The sequence below is a fragment of the Macrosteles quadrilineatus genome, unplaced genomic scaffold, assembly GCF_028750875.1.
Source record: "Macrosteles quadrilineatus isolate MER2022 unplaced genomic scaffold, UCM_ALF_1.0 Scaffold_22__1_contigs__length_1958994, whole genome shotgun sequence".
NCBI classification, from domain to species: Eukaryota; Metazoa; Arthropoda; class Insecta; order Hemiptera; family Cicadellidae; genus Macrosteles; species Macrosteles quadrilineatus.
In genome coordinates, this window is record NW_026542615.1 from 36,819 (window position 1) to 47,530 (window position 10,712).

Consider the following 10,712-nt stretch of genomic DNA (forward strand, 5'->3'; position numbering starts at 1 on the left):
CTTGCCATACATTTCACTAATCTATGTCGATGATATTCAATAGCTTTCACACCTTTAGCACCTATAAATCTAACTACATCGCGCACTTCACAGTCGGCGGCAGTCTCAATTGGAGCACCATTTTGAATGCTCGAAACCGGATGTAAACACGGCCGATTGTTCTCGAATTTCCGGCTAGGTCTTACCAATAGATGCCCATACACAGCACAAATGTTGAAAATGCCAATCGCAGTGCTGGAACGGAGGACTTTAAAAACGGTACTTTACTTAAAAAAAAACATGCCTCGTACTTGGTTAAACGTGGGTGAAGTGAAACCCGTCGAAATCATAATCATATAATGCGGCTTGTTTGGCAACAAATAATGCAAATGACAAAGTAGTGCATTTCCATAAAGCAAATACTGTAAGTTATTACCTAAATAGTGACGTTTACATGCATTGTTGTTAATCAACGTATCTTAGAAAGAATGAGGATATCTAGTTCAAAAAAGGAACACGAACTTTATGTCATGACAGTAACTGCTTAAATGGTAAGTAATTACTCTTTGTGAAATTTGTTTTACAGTCAAAGAGACTGCTCGACGTTCTCTACCCACGGGAACCTCTGCTTACCTGCTTCCACATGCACAGAAGAAGGCCTTAACTTTTTTGGACCAGGTTCGATAGAAATAAACTGTATCCAATAGTCAACAATAGTAGTTTCTTTCAACAGTTGCAGTTGCGAACTCTGCATTGTTGTTGTTGTTGTTGTTTTTTTTTTTTTTTTTTTTTTTTTTTTTTTAACAAAGTGTTATTTACAATCTGTTTTATATTAAACAAAAAGTAAATATGATGACATTTATATAAATAAAATAAAAATTTGGAAACATGAGTTAGCAGCTAAACAGCTTTAGCACTAACAAAAAATACCCCCGCCGCAGCAAACCTGCAGACTTAGCGAATTTCCATTTGCCTGATTTGATTTAAACTAAAATGTCTCCTTAAAAATATCACATTTATTCCCTATTTAAACAGAATTAGTTTAATGAGTTATATAAATAAAGATATTTCAATATAAGTTTGCCAATAGACTGTTTACTGATTAATATAAATAATAAACAGTCATATGTTTTAATTGTTTTGTTAAAAAATATAATGGATCAGAGTGTTGCTGTTTGATCCAGTGTGTAAGGCTCGTGACATTTCGGCCAGAACCAAGTTGAAGATATTTGGTAGCAACACGTCAAGTCTGTGTTGCTATATGGGTGTGAGACTTGGAAGGTATCTTCATCTTCATCTTCATCTGACTCAAAAGCTCCAAGTTTTCATCAACAGATGTTTGAGGAAAATACTGAAGATCTACTGGCCGGAGGTTATTTCAAACAGAGAGCTGTGGAAAGCTGCAGATGAAGACCTGTAGATATACAGATTAAAAAACGCAAGTGGCGATGGATTGGACACACTCTTTGTAAAGATCCAGATGCTGTAGAGAGGCAGGCCTTGAGCTGGAATCCCCAGGGGCATAGACGAAGAGGAAGGCCTAGAATGACCTGGAGAAGAACTATAGAAGAAGAAATAAAAGATGCAGGGAAAAACTGAAGGGAAGTGAGAGCCTTGGCTGCCAACCGAGTCCGATGGTGTTGTTTCGTGGAGGCCCTATGCTCCGTGCAGGAGTGAAAGGAGATAAGGTAAAGTTGCTGTTTGATGAAAGAAATAAAGAAGATGGTTTTTGTTAACAATTTGTCATTTCTAAAGTTTAATCTTAAGAAATCGTCTGTGATATCAAATTAAATGAAACACGTAAATTGACAATTTCAACCTACATATTAAAAGTCTTTAGTATAAAAGTGAAATTACTGGTTTGATTCTAAAATTTTGCCCAAAATACCAAGATGGGGTATTTTGGCAAGGCCATATTTTAGGGCAGTAGCTTTAAAATTGTAGACTTAAAGCACAGTGAGTGACACCTCATTTTAAAGGCTTATTACAAAAGAAAAATATCAGGAAAACCAGAGATATCTGGATTTCTGTGGTGTTGGTATTTAGAATAGTTTGAAAGAAAATATATTGGTCAGTTGGGGAAAAATTGTAGACTTAGATAGGAACATGTTTTTATTTACAAAATAGACTCAATAGGCTTGAATAAAATTGATGGAACCCATATTTCTATTTCAACTAAAGTTCAAATGTAAATTTACCATTTTTTTAAATTACTTTGAGGTTTAATTTTTCAAGTATTTTTTCTTCTGATTTTTTACATTCTTCAAAAATTTGCTTAAGGGTTCTAATTTAGGCATAAATGGTGTTTCACCTTTCTTTCTAGATTTTCTACTACATCCTTTAATGTTACTATGAGTTGAATTCACTGTTTTTTGTTCATTTCCAGATACTCTTGTAATAATCTCTTTGCTTATTTGATCAGTTTTACTTTTAAACAATATTTGTGATTTTGTTGTCAATATTCTTGATCTGCCATTCTTCATCCCCTTCGGTGATTGTTTTCTAGGCTTCATTACTTTATGTGCTGTAAAATTTATGTTTCTAGTGATTTTCTTTGTTACATTAAAGGATGATCCAAGTGTTGGGGAAAATTGTCGAAATTGTTTTGAATTTGTCCCTCTTTTACTTTTCCTCTTTTGAGCCAGGGGCTTAATTTCAAATTCTTCGTCAGAAACAATTTTACCAAAAAGTTTAAGCTCACCTCGGACTACTTTCATATAGGGCTTGATATTATAAATATACACAGCTTGATATATGTGTTTGAAACTGATCCCTGTTTCAGAGTTGACATGAATAGTTGTCACATTTAATGCTTCTTTAATTTCATTTAAAACGGTTTTGTTTGTTCCAAAATATATGAGATCCTGATAGTCGAACCCAGATTCTTCTTTGATTCTGAAAATAATTACCGTTAAAAAAATCCATTCAAGGCATTACAATTTTAATTTGTATTAAAATATAATGATGAGTAGTTAAAAATAAGATTAAAGAAATTGATTTTTTTCTCAATCAATTACAAATTGTATTGTATTGTATTGAGAAGGGACGGACTCAGGGTCCTATGCTATAGCACTTCAACCGACGCTTATTGTGCATGTCCCACTTGCTACCAACTAGATGCTATGCCCGTGCTGTGTCCTTGACCAGGTCCGGGAGCTTTGCCGAATGTTAGCGTCTGATTAATCACCTGGCTGATTTTGACCAAACAGTGCCCTTTAGCCCCAAAGCCTGTAGTAATCCAGAATGATGTGATGATTCCCAGAGTTTGAAGGTGTTTGTTGAAATATCCCTGCATCTTGACCCTCATCAGACCTACGGGTTGAATCTCTGGCCTTCTTTGAATGCCTCCTATTGCCGATGGTGGAGTGACCGTTGCACCTCCTAGGGCGCTTGGCCACACTCGTTTTGACATACAGACCCAAAGTTTGGCCTGGTACGTGTTCCTCTGGTCTTTGGGGTGTCATCAAATATGGGTATTCTCGAGATATTGTCTTTGAGGGTTCTGGTAGGGTTTAGGTTTTCTAGAAACCATAACGTTCTCACCAGACAACTGCTGTGAGGCTGAAGGTCGATCCCAGGCAGAGCACCTCATACTCTGTTACTCTAGCAAGTCGCCTGGAATCCTAGAGGCTTTGTACAAACCACACCACTTGGGAGCACGGTGGTATTCACCTCTTTAGCACGGATCGCTTTACACCACTGAAGTTCGGCTGATAAATAGGCAAAGGAAGGAAGAAGGGAAGAAGAGTTTTTCAATAGGAAATCAAAGAAGAAAGAAGAGCCAGCAAAAGATGTAGTATGCTGGCCATAGAAACCAGAACAAAGAAGAGGAAGGATCTGGGGGTTGGCTAGGGTACCTCATGGTCACCAACCCACAAGAGGCCTCCCTTGTATTTTACAGACAACTACCCCTGAGGGGATTAATTACAAAACAATACAGTATATATTATTTGAAAATATTAATAACACTTTACATTAAAGGATTTTAAAGATTTGTTTACACCTATTAACTGTTATCAACTATAAATCATTGGGATGGGGATGCCACCTATGTGCGTATTTTCAGAGTGTAGATTGGAGTGAGTGATCCAGTTTTGAACCATCAAAAAGTTACGAACATTTCTCAGGATCAATCTGGCAACCATTGTTTGATGGGCGAGCACAATAAACTTTCAGCTACCCAGCCAGTCTTTGCTTATGTTCTACAAACAGGCCAGAGGCTAAACATCTTAAAAAAGTAATAAAAAAACAATTGAGAGAACTTACATTTTAACATGATTCACAGGAGAATCCATATCCAACTCCATGAAGTCAAAAAGATGGTCAATATCGAACAGATGTAATAAATGTCTCATTATGATGATTTCTTTTGTTGTTTGGGCGACCGCCACCTTTATCCTTTTTTTAATCAGATACACAATAGCCCTTGTAGCATCATTGTGCATTTTCAATAGTTTTCTGTTGTGGTCAGTTAGTTCTATATGTCTGCAAGAAAATTTTATTTGTTATTAGTTTGTTATTTCAGATCTTACCTTGCCTTACCTTACCTAGTTGGCCACTCAAACCTAAGCAGGTATTTGGCCTCGCCAACAGCTTTTCTCCATCTTCCTCGGTCTTCCATCAGTTCTTCCGTAACATTCATTCTTCTCATGTCTTTGGTCCCATCACCGCAATCTCGGTCTGCCCAGTGGTCGCCTCCCTGCAGGAACTGCGTCTAAAACTACTCTTAAAAATTTGACTCCCTTGTCTTGTATAGATGTGTCTTGTATGGATGTATCTTGTATAGATGTGTCTTGCCCATATTAGTATTTTGCTTTTGATTAAAGCTATAATGTCTTTGTCCTTATAGATAGATGTCTCTCGATTCTTTGTTTGTTCTTATTCTCCATATTCCATCTTTTACTATCGGTCCCAATATCCTTCTAAGTAGGCATTTTATTTTCAATATAGTTATCAATCTCTTTTCATCATGTTTGGACAATACCCAGGTTTCTGATCCATATATAACTAGGTACTAATATTATATTTTATAGACCTTCATTTCAGTTTTCGTGGAGAGAATTTTGCTTTTTAGGATGTTTTAGAGACCAGTAGCATTGGTTGCCACTGAGAATCCTTGATTCAATTTTTGTTTCTTAGGCCCTTATTAGACGAGGCAGCCAAGTTGCGCAGCCAGCCGGGCAGCCAGTCGGCCAGCTAGTCACTGGGCATTGGTTCTTATGGAGCTTATTACACGAGGGCAGCCAGTTGCGCAGCCACTGTTTGGCTGCCGGCTGGTTGCCGAGCCCGGCGACCGCACAGGCAACCACTGGCTGCTCGGTCTGGTCGCGCTCCTGTGTAGCTTACGGATCTTATTACACTGGGCAGCCAGTCGCTCTCTGCCACACACATCAGTAGTAGATAATCACTCGTGGAAGTGCGTTCATCTCTGCCTGTCACATCATTGTGTGTTGTTTTCCTCAGTATTCTTGTAATATAATTGTGTAATTGGTGTAATATAATCATTTTTCTGTTCTTGATGAAAGAATAGGATATATATGCATTATTCTCTTCCTTCATCTTCTCTTTTTCATGAGTAGCAGAAGAAGCAAATATTCATCTCGCATTCTGACAGCATCTCTCCCCAACAGAACTGTTCCACCAACACTGTTCCACTGTCAACAAGAGACTAGCCTAGTTGGTAATTTTGTGGCTGCCCTGTGGCTGCTCTACCGGTTGCTCTACTGGTTGCTACGCTAGGCAGCCAGACAGGCGACTGGCTGCCCGGCTGGTTGCGCAACTTGGCTGCCTCGTCTAATAAGAGCCTTATCTGTATTGCTTTGGTCTATGACTATGTCTAGAGTCTAGGTAATTAAAATTAGTACAGTAGGTACATCTTTCAAAAGAATATGAATCGACTCTTAGAGGGGGAAAATCTATTTTTATTTTGGATCTAATTTTAGATAAATAACTGAATAATGCCTACTGCTGTGCTGATCTTTATAGAAAAAAAACTTTCTCGTCAAAGTATGTTTTCTTTTACGCAAGCCACATGCTACAGAATATGTAGGTAGGTATCTAAGGGAATTCCAAATTTTTGATACGAAAGAGAGCTTGTCATACAAAACATTTTGCAGGTCCTGTTTTATGGCCTTGTAAATTTTGAATTCCCCGATTGTTGTCATGAATGGCTCTTTATTGCATTTATGGAGTATTTATAAATTATTATGGATGTTAGTATAGCTTAAGTTGTTATCAATCAAATGGTCGGCATATGCTGAGTTAGATTTTTGTGTTGACTGTTTAGGTAGATGTTCATTAAATTTATCCAAAAATAACCTAAAATCTTCTGTGAATGATCTTAAAGATTTATAAGGTGAATGATTTTGAGTGAAAGGAAATACAATGGGAATCTGGTCAAAAACCTTATGTAGGTGGTTTCAGAGTTTAGTCCGAATCTCCTGGTGGAACTAGCTTTGTTAAAGTTTTAAATGAAGCGAAGTTCTCCCTTAGTTTAACTTCAGCAGTCACATACATTTAACTACCTTTGTTGAATACAATATAAGGAAAAGTTGTCAAGAAACACAAAAGCCCGAATTCCTATTTGGTACAAATGGACAGCGGAGCAGTTTTCAGAAGAAACCGGTGCCAACTGAGACAATTTAAAATGGAAAAGAAAAAAGATTGAAATTGAAAAAAAGGACATGTGACATTTATTCTGTCTTAAATCAGATGATGTAATATTTATTATTATTATTGTTTGTTGTGTTTATGTTAGTTTTGGGTTTTCATGGTGAGTTCTATTAAAACCAGTGTTCAGTACCAATAAATAAAATATAATTTATGAAGCTTTATCATTGACTATGGGTGTATGGTAATGAAAATAAATTTTAATTTCAAACTATATCTGTTATTTTTTTTATAATTTTTTTTTATTGGATTATACATTTAGCTTAATTAAAATTTTTATGATCCAAGACACGATGGGGTGTGCCAGTTGTATATATAAAAGCAATTGAATGTGAGACATTCTTATTCTATTGGAGTAGTGTGTTATGTATTCACAATACTACAGTAAACACCTCTTGCTAGTACTGTGTACGAACACAGGAAAGGTCCAGACATGTATATTCTTGCACAAATCATTTGTTCAAACAATAAAACATTTAAAATGATACGCTTTTTAATAGTTTTTTAATACTTTTCATTGAAATGGCGACCATACAAAGTAGGTATTTTAAGCCAAGTATGAATGGAGATATGCCTATAAATATCCACAATCAACATTATCAGTCATCAGACTTTTCAAGCAAACCTCAACTTCCAAAGCTTTAATTTAAAAGAACGATTAATCAGAGGGATAATTTTTATTGAAAATTAAATCCATTGACACCCACTGTAAAATAAATGTTACGTGTATTATTATAGTAATTAATTCCCATACATACTCGATAGAGAGGTCTTCACTCCATAATAGATGTTTTTTCTTCGGTAGTTCTGTCGAGGCTTCATACCTATAGGTTTTAAATAACGACTCTGTAACAACTTTTCAAGTTAAACACACAAGAATAACAATTATGTATTTCAAAGGTTTATTGCGGACATTTTCCATCACGAAAGTAAAAAACAATACACAACGTTTCGGGATCTGGAATCTGATCCCGTCTTCAGGTGAAAAAACTTAACTAACACATTACAACTAACAATACACAAACGCCCAACCTAAGTTGGAATACACTACCGAGGGTAGTAGTCAAAAATATCATCGTACATCGCTCCGCCATTCTGTTGGTTTTACTTTTCCAGGGACCGGAAGCCATTTCTGTTGTCTCCGTGTTTCCGATTGGTCAGCCATGTTGGTTCAGTTTCATTGGTGGAGTCATAGCGTACGGTGTTGTTAGTGTTCCATTGTGTGAGTTTTTTGTACGTAAACTTTTTATAGATTATAGTGTTTTGTGATTTGTTATTAATTGCATGTTGTATCATGACTTGACTGCTATACAGTGCATATTTTTGACTACTACCCTCGGTAGTGTATTCCAACTTAGGTTGGGCGTTTGTGTATTGTTAGTTGTAATGTGTTAGTTAAGTTTTTTTTCACCTGAAGACGGGATCAGATTCCAGATCCCGAAACGTTGTGTATTGTTTTTTACTTTCGTGATGGAAAATGTCCGCAATAAACCTTTGAACAACATTAACTCACCATCACCAACAATGAACTTCAAACAAAGAATTATGTATTTGTTCTAAATCTTATTTACAACATATTTTGGTAGTAACTTACATGCTCACATTATAAATAATATGAAGGAATTCTGCGCCAATATTTTTTAGATAAACAGTAAAACCTGACACGACAGTCAACAGTCTTACGAGCGGATTCAACTTTTCAAGCAATTATATCAGAACACTTTGTTTGAAATATTTGACAATTCTTTGAAGGTTGTTTACTCTTTATGTAAAAATACTCTTCATAATCCAGTAGGTAATAAATTTATTTGTAAAAATTAGTCTGTTATAGTAGTATTCATTTTTTAAAACCTATTAAAAATTTTAATGTTCCGGATAACTCAACAACTCCCAAACTTGAGTACTTCTGGGTCCACAAATTATCAAGTTAGTCAGGTTCAATGTTTACTACCAGTAGTGTGACAAGGTTTAAAATTTCTAGTTTGAAAAAAACATCCTTTTCAACATGGTTGTAGACATATATTTTGAGGAGGGTCACCAAGGGTCGAGGAGGCAAAGGAGGGGGCACGGGGTTCCCCCCCCCAAACAAATTTGGAAATTACGTGCTAAAATGAGTGGGTTTTAAGTTATTTTGTGGACCTAGTTTAATGTGTTCAAGCTTCCCAGTTTATTTAAAGGTCAAATAAATTTTATATAAACTTGTATAATGTCATGTATTTTAATTATTGAGACTTGTGGTTTTAATAACAAAGGAATACTGTAAAATTAGTGATTTTTTTTATAAGATTATCTTAAGTAAGCAAACTTACTCAGTAATGTTGAACGGTTTGACAACACCAGTTTCTACCTCAAATGGCCATAACACTCCATCTGTGGAAAATATCAATGCTTGGATTTAAAAAAGTTCCTATACACATAATTTAACATATTTCTTTTACTTTAACACTAATACTAATACCTTTTGTGTACTTTTGTTAAAAGCATAGACAAATAGAATAAATATAGGCTGTCAAAGAAAGGTTCCACGACCTGCTGCTATAAACATGCTTGATGTTCGATTCGCTGCCATCCTTGGCTCCTCACCGTTGGCTACCAGTACTTACCACACTTGTGAGCTGCTGCGGTGTGCACCATAACTATACGGCACTCCTAACAGTGCACGCCAGAACATATGCTAAACACACAGCACTGCTGTCTGTCTGTGTTTAATTATTTTTTCTATGTAAAACATATTACAAGTGCATTAGTAAAAGTCATGTAACATAGTCTATGCATATTTTATTTTTAAGAAGTTACTTGAGATGTTATTGCAAAATAAGAACTAACCTGGCTCAATAATTACCATTTTTGGCAGGTACTCGAGACTCTTGAAAAATTTAGGATCGAGTGGAACTGGAGTGGTCCTGATTTTGTTTTTTTCCATAAATTTAAAAATTGTTCCAGCATCAATGAATGATCTACAAAACTTCGGTAAAATTATATTGATAAAAAGGCACATGGGAAGGTATCTTGTACGCATTTTTTCATGAGCCACATTAACTTTCTTTGAATTTCAAGCTGTTAACGAGTCCATAGATAAACTTTTATGAGTATAATAATTATTGACATGATTTTCTTTTAACACTCACATCTTTGCGCTTAACTACCATACCTATAATGAATCAATCAACCATCATAGCACAAACTAACCAGGAACAAAATGTACATCTATAAATATATATTTCTTGTTATGTTCAACTCCCTAACTCATTGTTAACTCTGACGTCAATTAGTTCTATGATTGTCGTCATTGAGATTTTAAGATGAGATACATTGATATTTTTTTATAATGCACCAAGTTCTACGAGGAGAGTGCATCAATGTTTGTTTGGCATGTGATTGAACTGTAAACATGGCAGAATGGGGGGAGGGATTTGTGTTTGCCAGGTTATATTTGTGGCAAGTTTGGTAATCAGTTTATGTTCTGATATTTGTCTGTGCATCTTCAATGAAACTCCTACACAAGTCTCAACTACAGCTCCTGAGCTAAGGAAGCCTAAATTACTAGTTTTTAGTCTAGGTAAATCCATAGATTATTATTTTAATTGTTATCTATCTTATCTTACATTTTATTTGTTGAAAAAAAAAAACTTCTGACACAGTTATAGTTTTCAATTTGAGAAAATGTAATTTAATTTATTTTGCAAGAATGAAATTTGAAACCAATTTTTGAAATGATTTGGGAATATGCATTCTTGTCTTAGCCACTCCAGTACAAGACATAAATACAACTGTAAAGCTATTCTATAAATTGGAATGTTCAATAACTATTATTTTCAGGAAAGTAATATTATTTTCATTTTTTAAATATTTTTTTTAAGTACAACTGACCATGATTACCTTATCCTTCAAATCATACCAAAATTAAATTGTGGCACATAAAAAAACTAGTTGTGTATTGTACAAAATTCCATCGCAGAACTTTCCTTTGACAGTCTATATTTATTCTATTTGTCTATGGTATTAAAATGTCCTCTCTAATACTTCATAAACATTTTTGAAATGTTTTAGATATGGTGATTTGG

General features: G+C 35.3%; 1 protein-coding gene across 1 annotated transcript; it reads right to left on the reverse strand.

The window, feature by feature from the left end:
* Window positions 1-2,122: 2,122 nt before the first annotated feature.
* LOC129005499 (uncharacterized) lies at window positions 2,123-9,516 on the reverse strand. The gene is made up of 5 exons (XM_054434403.1): window positions 9,491-9,516; window positions 8,958-9,018; window positions 7,407-7,472; window positions 4,246-4,464; window positions 2,123-2,874 (listed from the first exon to the last, which is right to left on the reverse strand). The coding sequence occupies exons 4-5, from the start codon at window positions 4,422-4,424 to the stop codon at window positions 2,202-2,204; spliced, it is 852 nt and encodes a 283-aa protein (XP_054290378.1). The 5' UTR covers window positions 4,425-4,464; window positions 7,407-7,472; window positions 8,958-9,018; window positions 9,491-9,516; the 3' UTR covers window positions 2,123-2,201.
* Window positions 9,517-10,712: the final 1,196 nt, after the last annotated feature.

Bases quoted from the DNA above. Each gene is read 5' to 3' on its own strand.
- LOC129005499 (XM_054434403.1), bottom strand. From the start codon at position 4,424: ATGCACAATGATGCTACAAGGGCTATTGTGTATCTGATTAAAAAAAGG. The intron at 2,875-4,245 runs GTAAGTTCTCTC...AATTATTTTCAG, and splicing joins CCTGTGAATCATGTTAAAAT to AATCAAAGAAGAATCTGGGT.